This window comes from Crotalus tigris, unplaced genomic scaffold (genome assembly GCF_016545835.1).
Source record: "Crotalus tigris isolate CLP2741 ecotype Arizona unplaced genomic scaffold, ASM1654583v1 scf7180000018371.15429387391:27106975, whole genome shotgun sequence".
NCBI classification, from domain to species: domain Eukaryota; kingdom Metazoa; phylum Chordata; class Lepidosauria; order Squamata; family Viperidae; genus Crotalus; species Crotalus tigris.
In genome coordinates, this window is record NW_024096970.1 from 24,806,573 (window position 1) to 24,825,645 (window position 19,073).

Sequence of the window (19,073 nt, forward strand, 5' to 3'; positions counted from 1 at the left end):
TCAAAACTAGCACTTGAATTGAACCCAGAAGCAAACTGGCAACCAATGCAGTTTGTGAGCCACAGGTTGAAGCCAAAGTTTACTTTTAGCTTTACATTTTTGGTTAAAATTATAGTATTTTGTCTGAAAGTATTGATTCCCCATATTCTATTTGTTAACTTTCAGTCTCATTAAAGAAGCACATCCCAAAAATAGATTTAAAAGAAAAAAAATAGAAAATTCATGAATATCAAGAATTATTGTAAGATAAGCTATACACGGTGTCTAAATCATTAAGTACAGAATCCTTAGAAATCCATATATTATATATGCATGTCTCTCAGAATATCATCCGCAACTTGAAATCACCCATAGAGATAGTACTTTTAATAAATATCTTAAATGTTAATATCTTAACATTTAATTCAATAGACATTGAAATGACAAACCAGACGAATATTACCTTCTTTTTTTGCATTAGTGAACAACAACTAAATTTGAGCTTCTTGTCCCATATGAAACTTCTGGGAGGTTTTTTAAAGTGTTTCAAGCCCACCAGTTACCTTGTGAAATTGAAACAGCATTCTATGTGAAGGAATCAAGATATTCCCTTTGGCGGGGGGCATCTTTGCTCATGTGGAATGGAGGAAACTGAAGCAGTGGGCCATGTCTTTTCCAGTGCTCATTCTATCAAGACAACAGCTCTAATCTCATTGTCCTCATTGCCCTCTGAACAATCTGGTAGACTTGTGGCCTCCATTAAGCCCTCCAAGCAATTTTGTGCAGTCTGCATCAAGGCATTGTCATAGCTCAGGATGGTGCTTGTCAACAACTTTCTGGCTCAGCAAAGTAGACCATATCAAGAATGCATCATTATACCTGCTACTAGGGTAGGGATAGTGTTCTATATGCTTCCCAATTCATGACGTTTGCTGGGCTTTGTTTAAAGAAGCTGTTGATTCCCACTTCTACTCTTCTTTCCCATCATTCTCTTGGACCTCTCCTAGTAGCTGAGAATGCAAAGATGTCTTGAATGATGGCAGCGTTGCTTTGATCATCTGAAGGTGGAAAGAAGTTCTGGGACAGAGTTTAAAATCAACTGGCAGCAGGTAGGTGGTAGTCCCTGCTCACTATCAGTGACTTTCTTCTTTTCAACAGCTTCTCTTCATCCACCCCAGCCAAGAGGAGGGCAGCAGGGAGAGTTAGGTGAATTCAGCATTGTTTCATAGGATGAAAGCATGTTCCAATAGAGAGGAGAGCAAAAAATCCCTGCCCAAAGCAGGAGGAACAAAGGTGCTCTGTGCTATTTGAAGTTGTGGTGAAAAAACTGCTACATTCTCTGCAGATTTTTCTATCCAGGGCTGTTCTTCACCCACGAGCTGTATCTGGATGGAGGAATAAAAGTGGTCTTTTCCAGTATTTTTCAAATTTGGCAACTCACAAGATGTGAGGACTTCAATTCACAGAACTCTGGGAGTTGAAATCCACACATTTTCAAATTGCCATGTTTGAAAAGCACTAGTCTATTTCCTTCCATGTATTAAGGGCACCAAATTACACCTTTATATCCTCAGTGAGGCTCATAATTCCAGTTTTTACTTTCAGACTCGTCACTTTTCATTCATGATGGCCCTACAAATTAGGTGAGGCTTGGGTTGATATTTCAGATGTGGTGAGAAATCTCAAACCTCTATGTTCCCCGTGAATCATTAACTGGAAAACAAATGGCAATTGCATTTTTCTGTGCTACAGAATGCATTTATTTAATCATTTTTAGCTTGCTTTTGATTAATGCTAATTTGAAACTGAGCTAAATTTGCAGGCATTATAACCTTTTATGAGAAGGTGACATGTGCCAAATTAAAAGACAAAACATTTTTTTCCTTTGCAAATTGGCAATGCTATATCATTTTTCTTTCTTGGCAGAATTGGGAATAATTTTCAGGCATAGTCACCTCTTCCGAGGAGATAAATCCTGCCAAGTTTCAGATGATTAAGTTCAAGGATTTTATATTGGTATTCAGCAACAGAACCAAACCAAATTAATGAAAAATGCTACCTGTAAAAGGCTGAAAAAATGGTGAAAAAGTAGTCCTGCTTCATCATCAATTTATATTTAATAAATTCACATTTAATGGCATAATGTGGTACTCTTCATTTTCTTCATCTTTGACTAACTAGAGTCATCTGCATCAGTTAAGGTTGGGATGCAGCTATTGGTCTAATGAACTAGTCCTCACATGATCTTCATGATCATCTGAGTTTGAGATCTTCTACAATGAGGCACACTGCTCTATAGGCATCGAATATGCTTATTATTTGCTTAACTGTGATGTATCTTTATATTCTTGCATGATCATAAATATACTGACTCAGTCATATCAGCCTTAGCATTTTCTCACCAAACAGCTAAATGTGCTTTTGACATTTTGAACTAACTTCAGCCCTCAGTTATATCCTACGAGATCCGCATTTGCTATGTATATTTCTTGGCTTTTCCTCTAAGAACTTCAGAAAAATGCTGTAGACGATATGGAAAGATTTCATGACATTAATATGCTAGTATAATTATTCTTCAACTAAGTATTCTCTGATATATTTTGCAAAGTTGTAGTGTTGATTTCTAGTTTTAAGAGATCTTACCAATCCCTTGTCTTGACTCAGTTCAGACACAGGTAAAATATATCATTCCTGGCAAAAAAAAGCATATTCTACAGTTCTACAACTGCAGAAATCATATATACTTTATTTATATACTATAATTTAATAATATTATGCAAATAGAAATGCTGCATTAAAAAAATCTGAACTGCTGCTCCTATTCCTCAGTAATATGACATAGATTTCCTATTTTTTTTTTTACTCAGTGTCTTTGAAAATGGCTGGTTTTTCATTTACTGAGCACTTAACAACAGCTACAATGAATTTATTAAAAGGAGAGTACAGCAATCATAATCCCAAGCCTGCAGAACCATTAAAAGTAATGAAAAGACACAAGCAGATATGCGGAAAGTAAATTAACCATTCAGTCAGAATGGTCCAGAGGTTCCAAGCTTAAATTGTCCGGGGAATCTGCTGGAGAGATTCTACACTGGAATGTTCAAATATCATGCACTAAATGGGCAATCTTTTGTGCTGTTCAGTTTTTAGATTAAAAGAAAAACTGTTTATTCGATAAAAAAAATTACTTGATGATATAGAGGGTGACATTTCAAGTGCAGACTAGAGATTACATGCCTCAGACCAGTAATACTTTCTGTAAGTAAAGTTATTTGCATGCCTCAGTCTTTACCCAATTGAAATCCCATCTCAGCATGGTTTTAGGTCTTTTCATTTTATGTCTACCATATTTTTTTTTCTTTTTGGTAAAGCCTCTTTTGAGTGTTTCCCAGATGATTTAAACAAGACAATCAAAGAATTGTCTGCTTGAAGAAACATACTTCTTATTATAGTGCCGTACCACTGCATCGTAGGTTAGCTTAGTCACTTATTTCCTTCTATTACAATGCCAAATGTTATTTAGATTTCAGTCATTTAGTAATGGTACATTGAACACATCAAGTTTTCTGAAAAATTCCATACCTAGTAGTTGTTTCATTTTCATACTAATATGGTGATATCCTTTCTCTCATCTTCTCAAATTATACACACATTTTAAGCACTGTCTCTAACAGAGACAATTAAACAGTTAAAGAGATGATAATGCACTGAACAGCAAACTTTAAAAACATATTTTTGTGCTATTAAGATAAGAAATTCTAGCTAATGGTTCTTTAGGGATGTAAGAAGCTTTTAAAAAAGATAACCTTTTTGCAATTTGTATCAGGTATTCATACTGGTGAAAAGTGTTTAGTTAAATCTAGAATCTAGTTTGTTCTTTGTCAATGGAATACTAAAATGAGAATCCTTCTCAAGAATTTATATAAGGAGCACAATATTCACAGTGTTCACTAAGTTTTAAAGAGATATATGATGAAAGAAAAGAAAAGAGAAAAAGAAAGAAAGAAAGAAAGAAAGAAAGAAAGAAAGAAAGAAAGAAAGAAGGAAGGAAGGATCAATGGATAGGTAGGTAAGTAGCTAGGTAGCTAGGTAGCTAGGTAGCTAGGTAGCTAGGTAGCTAGCTAGATAGCTAGATAGATAGATAGATAGATAGATAGATAGATAGATAGATAGATAGATAGATAGATAGATAATTTGGAAAAGTGACTGCCAGGAGACATGCTTTGTATTTTCAGATTTAGTTTCAAAGATATTTAATCTTTGTATTTTAGATAAATAAATAGATTCAAAGATGTCATAGAGATAGTTACAGAACTAAATTCACTTTGCAGTTGTCTCAGCAAGATTTGATGAGAGCTATTACTGAATGACCAAACTGGTATTCGAGTTAGGTGATGAAGGTGTCACTTCCAGGCATGTGGATTGTCAGGATCAATGGAAAGTGATAGATACATCAATGCCAAATCCATAACATAAAGAGTAGAAGAGGGCTGGATTCGTTTGTTCATGGAATTTTACAATAAAACCAGTCAGAATGAACCAATATGATATTTGGATGAAGAAATCAGGGAGTTTGAAGAAAAGTGAGTGAGGAACTAAGAAGGAATCTGCTTGAAATATTGCTAGCAAAGGAAAGATAAACTCAAGGAGGAATAGGTTAACACTGCGACAATCAAAAATAAATCAAAAAAGTTTGGCAGGAGACTAACTTAGTGTCACGGTATGTGTGGGAGTTGGGGTTACAGAATTTTCTGAAAATAAAATCATGTGTGAATTGCAGATCAGAATGAAAGGTTAAATAGCTGAGCTGCCATGAGAATTCCCACCAGAGGTAAAAACTGAGCCCTTCATATTTATAACAAACATTTCAATACTATCTTTATCAAGAATTAAAATAATTGAGGTTGTATTTCTGGTAATGTGATAAAGTTTGTTTCATTGTAGAAACTCTTTGACTGCAGTTCCAATCCTTGCTTACAGAATGCAATTTCCATGGAAATAATTCCCATTATTTCCATGGAATATTATAGACCATATTTATTCTGTTTCTAGAATTTTACCTGTCTAGTAACAGGAAACAATATCCTGTTGTGCTATTGATCAAGAGAAATCCTATGAAGTGGAATTTTGGGGGAGAGAAAGCACACTAAAAGACCATGTAAAATTTAGATCCCATTTGCCCATGTAAATTCTGAAGATTGGAGCAAATATCTGTTGAACTTAGATCCTAGCACAGATGAAGATGAATTTGTATTGCAGTAAGATGCTGCACTCACAGATAATAAATATTTAGTTCTCTGCTAAACTAACAAAATGCTTTGAAAAATCCCCGTTATATCAAATCACAGTATTTTTTAAAATATGCACATAGATTACTGAACCAGCATAGTCATCAGAGTAAAGCCAGTTACTCTGATTTTTCTTTTTTTTCCAAAGGAAAACCACAGTGAAAAAAGAGAGAACGTTAAAAAAAAAATCACAATAGCCAAGAATAACCTACTGCATTTTCTTCTATATAGCTTGGCAAATTAAATGTTTAGCATCTTATATACTGCATGTGGTTAAAATCTTATACCAATTTACTTGAAAGTCAGCAACAATGAGTTTAGCAGGCTTGCTTCTGAGGATACATGCACATGACTGGAAAACAAATTTGTATCAATAAAGGAGAATATTTATAGCTTAGGGATGAAATGAGGAATCATTGGTGCTCTCTGAGCTTGGTTTTTTTCTTGCAGACATTTCATTACCCAAACTAGGTAACATCATCAGTGTAGCATTGATGATGTTACCTAATTTGGGTTATGAAATGTCTGTAAGAAAACAAGAACTCCTCAGATAAATTTGTGTCCTTATATCCTCATAATTATTGTTTGTATAACCCCCCCCAAATTTCCAGTTTTTCCATCTGGAAAGGCTTTCATTTAAAAATACACTATTATTTTTCCGGTTGTTGTGATACTCAACATAGATGCTTTAGTTTACTGTTCTTTATAAAATGATCACTAATAAAATACTTTTGTCTTATAAGCTTGCTTCAAAACAACAGATCAAGTACAGTACAAACATATTTAAATAGTAGAAAAATAATTTCCCAAGCAAGCAAATAAAAGGCTTCAAATCAGCCTTTGTACTTCATTAAAAATCTTAAACTTCTCATGAGAAAAATTAACATTTAAACTACTGCTGCTTGGCCAAGCACTCCACCACACAAGAATATGAAATATCTCCTCTAAAAAAGTACAAAAAGGACAAAACCACAAATGTGGAACTTCAATTAATTTAAAGCCCCAATCAGCAAAGAATAAATCCTTCGCAGATCTAATTACCAGAGCTCTCGGAAGACCCAGGCCGACCAGCCAATCTTCCTCGTGTTTGAACAGCTTGATGAACTAGGGGACTGATGGATATCAAGTCATTTTGTTTAATTTATAAATGGATTTTCCCCTAATACTTAAATTATCATCAGTACAACACAATGAAAATGGGAACATTCAGAATGCAAAGTCTATAAGAGGCCTGGGAGGAATTCCAATGAGGAATGTCACCTCTGTTCATTCCTCTATACAATTGATCTAATTAAATACTGAGGGTGGAAAGGCAGTTTAAAATGTAGCCATTACTGTTTTCTTTTTAGCCTTAATTTATCTGTTCACATCTTTCAAGTACCTTCTGATGTTAAAAAATAAGAACTAAGAACTCTACAAGTCCCCAAGACTTTTCATTCTTCACAAGCTCATATTCATAAAGCTTATTCAGAGATTTTCCTGAATAATAAATAAATGCATTACTTCTAATTCCTACAACAATAAAAGAAAATGAGATACGAAACCTGAACCTTTTCAATAATTTGAAAGAGAATCTACATCGACTGGTATTTTCTCTATGCATTGTTCAACCAAAATTAGAGCTTTGCTATTATACTTATTAAAATGTCTCTTTATTTTCAAACCTCTTCCTTATTTAATTACTGCTTAGAACCGAAAGCCGCCCTGAATTGTTAAATACAATTAAACCTATTCATCGTCTTTTCACACCAGCAACTTGAGCTCAATTATTTGGTTAAGGTCCTGCCCACCAACCTACTCATTCTGATTGTAATTCCCACCTGGCTCAGGGGTCTCAGACTGAGAAGATGAAGATGCTGAGCTGGCTCCATCCTCGGCTGTTCCCTGCGAGAGAAGGCCTCGTCCAGGGGGAAGTTTCATGCCCAGCTGCTCAGCCATCTCCACATGGTCACCAGGATGGACATAGTCAAACACACTGCTGCCTGTCAGTTCCACCTACAGGGTAAAAGCAGGAGACAGGAGAAGAGGAGCCATTAATGTAAGTATTTCTTCTTCCATCTAGAATCTATTATAAATGCATCACTTCAATCAGTTCTAAAAAGCTGGAAACTTGAGATTTATGTAATGAATATTAAAGCATCTACTGCTCTGATGTTGAAAATTGTATGTATCTTTCATACAACACATACATCAACTGACAAATAAAAACATGCAGACACTGAAGCAAAATTTGTTTGATTAGAATATATAGTTTAACCGTAACTAGCTTTTCAAACCCATATTCTTAATTGACCCTCACAATTGATAATTTGCATTAAAAAAAATTTGGCTCGAGCATAAGCTCACAGTTCAAGCCTACAAAAGGAAATTATTTTTTTTTTCAGATATAACTTTCTGAATATAATCCTGCATGAAATATGCATACCTTTTGAAATCAGTACAACCTTCACAGAATGCAATGGCATGTTGCCAGGCTGTATGCTATTGGAAGATCCCCATCTACAATTAAGCAAGCACTTTGCTTTTACCTGATTATTTATTTACTATATTTGTAAACTGCTCCAATCTTATCTCTCTGGGTGAAGTATAACATAGTAAAAATAAGCCACAGACATATATAAAGAATAAAACAATAATGAATGAAAGAAGCAACAAAGTACACACACACACATACAAACATAGATAGATAGATAGATAGATAGACAGACAGACAGACAGACAGACAGACAGACAGACTCCAATTACACCAATCAATCAGGGTATCTGGGAATGCAGCATTCCCCCCCACCCCCCAAACGATATTGCTCTACACAGAACTGGAACTTATCTAATTGTTGCTTTAAGGATAAACATGTACTTACAAAGTTCTGTTCTAGTAAATTATCCTATAAATATTCTAGTAAATCATAAAATAATTGCAGTATATAATGGCTTGGTGAAAGATGGCAGGCATCCTTCAGTCACATGTAGAAATGGATAACAAATTACATTTGAATACTTAGTATTCAACATTAAAAAGTTATTAAATTACAGAAAATAGCTACAAAAACCTATTCATTAGATAAAAATGCTTAAAATATATTAGAAGAAAATATTACAATGTCTTAATATTCAGAGCAAATTACCCCCTACCAAAATAAAAAAGAAAGAAAAAAATTGGAGTAAATTTTAAATGCTGTCATCTTAACTCAGAAGTCCTGCTATATACCATAAAGATAATTTCAAGATAAATGTGGATATTTGGATTACAACCTGATTTACAAATCACAACTTTTCACTTGTATATTGTCTCTTTAATTATTCATTAAGACGAATTCAAAGATTTGTGATAGACAACTATTAGTCACAGTGTCTTAGGGTTGAAGAAATCTTACAGCTTGAGGGAGAACCCTCATTTTACCATTTATTCCACTGATGACCTGATTTTTTACAAAATGTGATGCCTTATAAAGATCTAGCTTATACTCAAATTTTACTCTACTGTGATGATTAACAACAACAAAAAATTATTACAGTGTTTTGGTTGTAGGCTATGATAGAGCAACCCTTAATTTTTCTGAATCTCTCTCAGGCTGTAGACATCAAGTAGGATTGGAGTCTCTTTTTGAGTGTGCTGGACCAGATAAGGCCTTTCCCTAAGTTCTGGGACAAGCCTCTAAATAAGATATTAGGTAATTCATAATAAATACACAAATCTTGCCTATGCCTATGGTATACTTTTTTCCAGTAATAGGAAGCTGCTTTCTATTAGGTCAGTCTGTTTTTCACTGAGCTCTGATTGACTGACAGTGGCTCTCAGACCAAAGCCTTTCTTATCCCCTGTTTTTTTCCCCCCAACACAGGGGTCAGAGATCAACTCTGACTTTCTGCACGCAAAGCATGTACACTCCTGTAGTCCCAGAAGGAGAGCAATGCTGCTATTAGACATTATTCAACTTTAAATTTGTGTAGATAGCCTCCTTGCAGAGGCAAGTACCATACTCCATCTAGTGCTTATGTATTTGTGTGCATGAAGCCCAGTAATAAAGGGAAATTGAGGCTGACATATTGCCTCAAGTGGCAATGAAGTGATAAAATCCTCAGAATGTAGAAGGTATTTTCAGCCTGCAGCAGGGGATCATCTTTTCAAAATACTCCAAGTAAAAACATTATTTGTAAGTATGAACAGAGAAAAGATTGGGTCTGACTCTACCATCTTGGATTGCTAGATGCAGGCTTTTACAACCACTAGCATTATTTCTCACCCACAATACTGTTTCAAATAAAATTAAATCAATAACAATACAATAGCTACTAAGAGCTATGGCTTGGTGATTTAACAACAAAGAATTATTATCTAAATTTTCTGTGGCTTTCTAGGAAGTCTTGTGTTTTTGTTCTAAAATTCTCCCAATGCTTAATGAGAACAAGTGTGCTTCTAATCTAGCAACCAATCAGATCTGCTTTTCCCACAAAGTAATTCATTTAATTGGTAATTGTTAACAAATCCAATGCTCCATCCAAGGCAGCATACAAAAATTATAACAAGCAAGTAAAATAATCTATTTATTTATTTATTTATTCAATTTCTACAGCGACCCATCTCAATCAATAATTCTGGGTAACTTACAATTCCAAAAGTATAAAATAATTAAAACAATAAAGTATTTGAAAAACAATAAAAATAATACTAATTTAAAAATACCAAAGTTCCATAAATATATCTAGCTCATTCAAGTACAATTAGACAGCATAAAGATTTTAAAGGCAAATAAGCAGGCCATATTAGATAGCCACCTATCAAATGTCAAACAAAACTATTCTGGCTTGTGTATTCTTCTGTAACTGAAGACTCAGAATAAATTTCAGAAACATGTAGTGCATGTATCTTTTATTGCATATTATAAAGAATTGATATTATTCCTTCCTTCCTTCCTTCCTTCCTTCCTTCCTTCCTTCCTTCCTTCCTTCCTTCTTTCCTTCCTTCCTTCCTTCTCTATAGTTGCCCATCTCAGACAATGACTCTTGCAACTGAACAAAATACATTACAATTCAAATACTAATAGAATTTTAAAGCAATAAAAACAATAAAAACATCCAAATTAAACATACATAGCACATATTACCACAGCACAGAGAGTTGGTTGCTCCACAACCTTGCTCTGCAAGAGACAACGAGAAATATCGACAGTATTGCCAGTGGTGTGCTGGTAAAATGTATAACAACCTGCTCTGCTGTCTCCATAGCCCCTCTGTTCCTTGCTGCAAGCCACCAGTCAATCAGCATACTAAATGTCGCACCTCAGCTCTGCTCAACTGGCTTGCAAAACTCTAGAAAATTGAATAATCACTTCTTGTAAACTGCCTCCAGCACACCACTGTATATTACTGTATCTTTGATTGTGAATATATTACTAATAACATATACTGATAGAGGTTCTGCACAAATGGTCTACTCTTTTTATATAATCAGGTCTTGAGTCTACTGATCACATGCAGGACAAACTTTTGAAGCAGCTTTTTGGGCTTCCATTCATTAAAATGAGGGGGGGAAGGCCTCCAAGTGTAGCAGGACTGGCTAAATCTGAGGAACAGCTGACCAAAGTGACCAAACATTATAAAGTGAAGAAACAGACAAATTAGAATGCAGTATTTTTTTTTAATAAGAAGCTACATCCAGAGGAAAAGGCTATTTACCAGCAAAAAGAATTGGAAGCTAATGTTCAGCAAAGCAAAAGCTTCAAGCATAAAGTATATTTTCAACAATTCCTCTTGACTCCACACAGTCCCCAAGGCATTTTCTAAAATTGAAATGCAGTCATAGTATCTGCAGCTTGTCTTCTGGTCCACGAGTCTTATTATTAGATCCTGCCAATATGACCATCATTTGACAGGGATGCCCATAATATGCTGCCCCAATGGCTTGATGCATACTTACTTGCAATAGAAGTGTTATTATAGTTCTTATACATTTTCTCTTTATTGTTTGTTAAAATTTTGCTTGATGTGATTTATACTATGTAATATTACATTGTTTAAGAATTGTATAGTATAAATCAGCATGCAAATCTGAACAGAACCATGGGATTAAAAGAAGTTCAAAGTTGCTGGGTAAATGTATGTGATTTGTGATAGTCTCCAGGTTATAAGCCATTTATAGAACAGTATTTTGAAGATGCAAGGGGCGTGGGAATATGGTTTTGATTTGTTGCAAATCCCTATGGCATATAACTTTGTACCGTGGCCAATATGGCAAGTAGGCTTTATAGTTGACCAGTGTTAATAATCCAGACTTAGCATGCACCCAGTTGACCATTGCAATATTTTAAGGAAGGAATTTTGAGTGAAACACAAAGGCAAGAAACTATCAAATAATTTACTGAACTGTTCCAATGCATTTCTGGGCAAGGTAAGTGTGCCTGTTTAACAATCACTAATTTCAAACAAATGACAGTTATAAAGAAATCTAAAAATATTCATTTTATTAATTTAATTTGATGTCTCAATTTCTCAAATTCAGTTTACCAAATTACTGCAGTGTGAAACGCTTAGCGGCCATGCTTACTATTAACAGGATTATTGACATATAATCCCTTCCTCCCACAGGGCAGGAATGAATTTGTGACCCTGATTTATGCTTTGTTATCATATTCAATGAAGGAAATGTTGGTGAAGAATAATCCTGTAAAAATATATTTAGCCGTAAAATAAAACAATCTCTTTACATGCTAACTTTTCTAAAAATTAGCATGCCAATTTCAAATGACGGCTTACTGAAACTGTTTATTTTATAAGATTGTCTGCAACTGAAATATGTTTAAAATACAGTTGGGGGCTTTTCCTTTAAAATGCAATTCCTCATTTATATAAACAGTAAAGACAATTTTACTTGATACTGTATTTTATTTTAGGCCTGAATGAATTAAATACCATGCTTTTTATTTATCATTCTTTCTTTGAATTACTTTTCTTATTAACGGAAGGCACACTGCTAAGGGAAAAGGAAGGTTATGAAATAAGAGTTGCATTTGAGTATGGGGGGTTCAGCAGAATGGTCTGGTATTAATACATTATTTTTATAACATTTATATCCTGCTAACATGCTTCCAAGAAAGTTTTTGAAGTAGCTTTCCTATTTCTACACTTGTTGGTTTGTTTTTTTAAGATGGAGAAACTTTTAAAAGAGATTGGAAATAACTCTGCCTACATGTGCAAAAGGATCAGTTGTATAGCATGCAGTAAAGGGAGAGGATATAAGGGTGAAGCCAGAAACAAAGTGTGAAAGAAAGCATCTGTCTTCAGATTTGATATTTAGCTTAGTTTATCCTGAAAGTAGTATATTTTTCACCAAGCCATTTCTTTTTGCCTATGTTGCTATATACATTACATTCTTGTCGGGGAAAAGTTTACTTCATCTAACTAGCAGATTAAGTCCAGATTAAATATGTGATTAGACGGTGATCTGAATCAGTGGTTCTTAACCTGGGCGATATTGCCCCCCAGGGGGCGATTTCATTTTTCAGGGGGGCGATGGAACGAAAAGGGGGATGTGGGGGTGAAGGAATGAAAAGGGGGTGATATGGGGGCGATGGAGCGAGAAGTTTTGGGGACACTTTTGAGACTTTTCCGTACAATGAATCACTGTATATCTGTCATACAAAAATATCAGATCACTCACTATTAGTGGATTGAATTGTGTTTTCAAATGTTCCTCCAGCTAGCTTCAGTACAGAATGCTGTACATATGTGAATACGCATCGCTTATCTTCATGCACGTTGCACAGCAGCCTCTACCCATACAGTTGCACGCCATTGGCCAGAATGGGCAGTGATGGAGGGGGGAGCGCTTCTTTCAAAACATCGCATGCTGAGTGGCTGTCCCCTGTGACGTCAGCTGTAATGTCAATGTAACTGTTGAAACTAGGTTTATCGATGTCCCTGTGTATTTTTCTAGTGTTCCAGGGGAGTCGAAAATTTAATTTGCAGGTAGTGCCTATCATTTCGAAGACCTCTCAACATGGCTGAGAAGAGGAAGTGTCACCAATATTCGATGGAATACCTAAAATTCATTCCATCTCCTTCCGACATACAGCTTCCATTTTGACTTCTTTGTGAGAAAATATTTTCAAATGAAGTGATGAAGCCTTCCTGACTGAAAGATCATTTGGTAAGAATTCATTCGGATAAAGCCGACAAAGCGGCATTGTTTTTCCAATCCTTAAAGGCCAAGTTTGAGGGTCGCAGCACTGTTGGCAAGTTATTTGGGAAATCGTCACTCAACGCCGACAAGGGGCTCATTTGTTCCTATGAAGTATCTTTGTTGATAGCAAAATGTGGCAAACCTCACACTATCGCAGAAACACTGATTTTACCAGCAGTGAAACAGATTGTTGCCACCATGTTGGGGCCCAGCGCAAGCACTATCATGCAATCGATTCCTTTGAGCAATGACACCGTATCAAAAAAAATTGATGAAATGGCTGCTGATGTGGAAGAAAGGCTTATTGACACCTTGAAAAATACAGAATTCGTGATGCAGATTGACAAGTCAACGAGTTGTGAAAATAAAGCCTTGTTATTGGCTTATGTCCGTTACATCTTAGTTCCTGCATTGCGGTTTGTTCTTATGCCCTTTTTATATTTCTTTCTGTGTCTTAAATTTCACTTGTAATTCAATCATTAAATGTTACTGTTTTTCTTTTTGGGCATTTCACTTTCTTGCAATTGAATTTTGTTTTCAGTGGTCATTACATTTAAGTGTCTTGAATAAATAAGATAATAATGAAATACATATATCATGAAGTTTGGGAATAAAGTGATGGGTGGCACCAAAATTTTTCACACAGTTGAGATATGGGAAAAATACTGGAAATAAATTATTTGCATCAATATGTCCTGATGGCAATTTTAAAGAAAACAAAAAAAGTGTTTGCATAAGTTAAAGAATTATTTCCTATGTTGTGATTGAGAGGTTATGTTGGGGGAGGGGAGGCGATGACAAATTCCTCATTGATTCAAGGGAGCGATTCATTCAAAAAGGTTAAGAACCACTGATCTGAATGACTCAGATATAAATCATTACTCAGTGATGAAGCTCAGTGAGTAACTTAGCCAAGACCAGAACAGAACACCCTTCTTCGGGTGAGAGGGGTTACACTTTGCCTTTTAATTTGTTTAGAAGTCACAAGAGATGAGGCTTATGACATCATGAACTACCAGAGTGGTCAGGGCCTATACTTTGGCCTAGCTGTTTTTTGCATTTTTGGGAGGGGTGTGTTTTAAGCTTAGTTCCAAAATGGCAACATTGCCCATTTTGAGCTGACTTTTAAAAGGGGAAAATGAGTACTTTAAACATTTAAAATATAAAACAGCCTCCAACACACACACACACACACACACACACACACGACTGAATATTCCAGCCCTGCAAATTCAGGAGGGAAGTTTGCATATGGTGAACTGGGAACCTTGAAATTACCAGTTCATCAAATTCTTTCTCACATTATGGGAGCATGGGGGAGAGGGAAAATATATCTACAGCCTGAGCTACTGGAAGAAAGATAGGATACAAATAAATATACCGATTATTGTAACTATATTTTTTCAGAATAATATTATTAGCTCTCTAATTATTGATATAAAATGTTGGAAATCAAGAGGCAAAAAAACAGAGTCTAATATTAATCAGCAAAAAGCTGGACATATATCTCATCACAAATCAATGTAGTTGACAGGATTTACCCCTATTTTATTTACAAATTAAAATGTATTTATATTCTACATTAGCCATTAAATTAATCAGTTTCTAATTAAATGTTGAAAAATACTTTGCAATAGAATCAATCCACTGAAATATACTGCAGTTACAGAAAAAGTATTTACATGATCTACTACTATGCAGCAAATCCCATATAGCATTTCTATTAACAGGTAAGAAATAACAGTGTAGAAAATATGATTTGGCAGATAGAAGCCTTATATTGACATCTGCTGATTAATGTGTATGCTTTCCTGGAGCCATAGATATTGGAATATTAACTTTTCAACTCCTTAGTCACAGCATAGCCTGGTTGATTATTGGTTATTTAAACAGAACTTTGATAATTTTTGCATCCCTGCCACATTTGTATCAGGTCTGAGCAAAAGACAATTCCAACATCACTGTAGGATCAGGATTGTGTAATAACAATTATAAGGATTACTGTCAAATGAAAAGAAAAATACATTGTGTTATGGATCAAAACTGGGTGGGTACAAGGTTACATATAGGACATTGCTTAAGCTGAGACAGGATACTGATTCCTCTAATCAATTCTATGTTTCAGCAGGGGGTTGTACTAGAAGACCTCCAAGGTCCCTTCCAGCTCTATTCTGATTGATTGAATTGATTGATATACTACTAGTAGTTTTCCTAAATTTCAAGCAAGAGACTTTCCCATCCCATTTAAGGATGCCAAGGACTGAATGTAGGAACCTATTGCTTGTACAAAATGTGCCCTATCTATAAGCTATAGACCCTTCTGACTGGGGATAGGCAAAATGCAGGATCATATTCAATAAAGCCCTGCAGGCTAATAATTTAGAGGGTTTTTTGTTCCCCCCATTAGTTTTAAGCCTCCTCAAAATACTCTAAACCAGTTCTGAGTCTTTATTAATAAATAAAAATATACCCAGAAGAAATTATGGACTGACTGCTTCTGGCTTCTGGTACACCATCATATATCTGCTTAAAACCACTGGGAGACATTTTTGGAGTTTAGGAGTCAGATATTGCCAATATACACTCAGCTCTGTTGCACTTTTTTTTTTTTTTGCATCTAACACTTGCCTAAGTTTGATTAAGAACTTAATGAATATGTTGAAATTAAAATCAAAAAGTCAACGGGAAGCATGGATTAATTATTGGAACTCAATGACTTCTGAAGCAATATGCTGTTCCTGAAATATCAGATTCATTGCTTGAATGTTTTGGTTGATTCTCAATGTCCTTTGTGGTAGCAAGTAATTTGTTTGCTAAATTAAATTTAATACACCAGTTATCAATGTTCTTGAACCAATATTGTGTCAAATATCCACATTGGTACATAATGTCCAGAGTCCTGCAACTCATTCATGTTGCACCCAATTTGAAGATTATCTAAAAGCATTAACTGTGCTAGATTATCAAGTGATACTGTGGTATGACGGGTCCAAGTACTGCAACTCATTCATGTTGCACCCAATTTGAAGATTATCCAAAAGCATTAACTGTGCTAGATTATCAAGTGATACTGTGGTATGATGGGTCCAATATAGAAAGATTTATGTTGTTTTCTATTTTCTTTCTGGCCGTTCTTTATTGAATTTATAACTACTGCAGTCAAAAAAACTCCTAGTGGTTCACAGTATAACCCACAGTATAACCCAACAATACAGTACAATGTCTATAACAGAAACTCGAAATTATTGAATAATAAAATTCAACACAATAGCCCGTACAATTCCCACCAGAGTGACACTTTAGCCTCCAACTGATTAACTATAATGTACCATTAAGTCAACGTCTATTCTTAGTGACCACACAAATAGATCTTTTACAAAATAATCTGTCTCCAACCTGGCCCTTCAGGTCTTTCAATGGTGTACCCATCAACATCCATTTTACTGCTAGTCATTCATTTCTTTTATCTTTTCCAGCATTATAGACTACTCAAAATGCCTGGTCTTCACATATTGTAAGTGTTCCAAATATACTAATTTGAGACGGGTCATTTGTATCTCAAGCAATAACTCTGGATTGATTTGTTCTATGATAGTGTGGTACCTAGAAACCCTTAGATGCATATGCATTTTTAGCAGTGCAAGTTTTCTTCCTTGAATAAAGCATTAAAAATTATGAAAGACAAGGTAGAACCCTGTGAGATAAGATAAGAAAATGGTCTAAAACAATAATAATGTAATAGCATCAATAATTTTTTGAAATCTATCTGGCCATCAACCCCAACCATATGCCAAAAATGATTCACAGACATGGTATTCAAAGCTGTTTTGAAAGCTACCAAAATCCACAGGGGTGCTTTTTGTTTGCATATATTTCCCAGGGCAAGTTATCTACTACCATAAGGCAAATAAGATATACAGATTGGAAAAAATGAAATCTTTGATTAAACATATATTTTATATTATACCAGGTTTTCTTTCAGTCTTTTATATAAACATCTATGAAGGTAAGCACTAAACTTCACTTAATTTTATGTAGTTACAGTTTTAAAAAAACATTTTTAAACATTTGCAGCAGTCATTGAAATGAGAGGGTTTGTACAGATAGTGTTGGAAAATCATAGAGTAAACAACAGCACCAAAAAGCCACTCTAAAGTTGCTCTTTGACAGGAGAAGAAAGCTTCATTTTGGTAATTATTAATTTTGGGAAAAAGTCCTCAGGTTTATAGTATAGAACGATTTATTATTTTCCAAGCATCTTAATCCAAATTCAGCATGTCCCTTAACTTTGTTTGCTTGTTTATTCATTTACTTATTTCTTTATTTATATCCCTCCTTTATTATTTTTAGAAATAACTCAAGGCAGTGAACACATCTAATCCTCTTTTCTCCTGCTAGTTTTAAAAATAATTACAAAGTGTGTATTTAATATTATGTACTGGCTAGCTTTTTTTTCCTGAGCAAAATAAAAGCAATTTAAGCTCAAATGGTGTGCAGAAACCAGGAAGAATGTTTGGAGTGAAAAGCTTCAAAATCCAAATACCCAGAAATTACATGAGTTTGGAAATGTAATACAGTTAATGATGAAATAATGATAAATAGTTTTGTGTGCTGTGTGGTGCTCACTGTTCATATATTATTGTGTAATCAAAATTTACATTCAATTAATAAGCATCAAATCTCAGATGTGGGATTTGATCTGGGACTTTGGATCTGGGACTGGAATGTGTCAAGTTGCACAGAAATAGCTACCATATTTTCCGACGTATAAGACGACTCCCAACTTTGGAGAAGTTTTGCATGGTTAGAAAGTCGTCTTATACGCCGGAAAATACGGTAGCTTGATTTTTCAATTATAAATCCTGCAATTGTGTGAAATACATTTAATATGCTGTAACTGTTGTCTTGTTCTACAAGTAGAATGGAGATTTGAAAAATAAATATCTATTATCTCACACTGCAACTTGTACATGATCTTCTGAGGAAAGAGAGAAATAAAATCATAAACACAATCACATCATCAGGTGGGATGATTATTCATATCAAAATGTTCATCATTTGTGTCATGATGAAATTCACCCAATTACATGATTCATATCATTTTGGCTCATGTATAAATGTGCTTCTCCTGCTGTATAAGGCTAAAGAAAATATCTAAAATACAGGGATGGACAAATGAAAGTACAGAAAGTTGCTATTTTTTTTTAAAAAATGATGAGAATTATTGGGCACAATGTAATTGTTTAGTAGATTCCTTTGGATCTAGCTCAGATCCTTCAGTATCATTGAGTTGGCTGGAAGAAAGCTTGCAATGAATGTTCATGTTTTTTTATAAAGATGACAATTTTATTTTGTGTGCTGCAGCCATTTTTTTAGAAGGATAGCAGATGCATCACACAATCACTGTTTCCACATATTACAGCCTCAGGGTCAGTATTTCTGGAAGATTATCTAACAGCTTTAATTATATTCTTTCTTTTAGTTTCCTACATAATCCATAAAATTATATGACTATCAATAATAAAATAGCACCTTCAAAGAACAGGGAACAAATGCTACCTACTGTATGTTACTCAAGTTTTAACTAATTTTAAAGCAATGCTTTGTATCCCCAATTTCCAAATTAC

General features: G+C 34.7%; 1 protein-coding gene across 17 annotated transcripts in view; it reads right to left on the reverse strand.

Annotated features, from left to right (window-relative positions):
• The window catches only part of NPAS3 (neuronal PAS domain protein 3), a 765,248-nt gene that overhangs the window by 102,348 nt on the left and 643,827 nt on the right, over positions 1–19,073 (reverse strand). For all 17 annotated transcript variants that reach the window (XM_039351863.1, XM_039351858.1, XM_039351867.1 and 14 more), the window contains one exon: positions 7,088–7,262. In XM_039351863.1, coding sequence (XP_039207797.1) covers positions 7,088–7,262 — 175 coding nt within the window. The remainder of the gene's footprint in view (positions 1–7,087; positions 7,263–19,073) is intronic.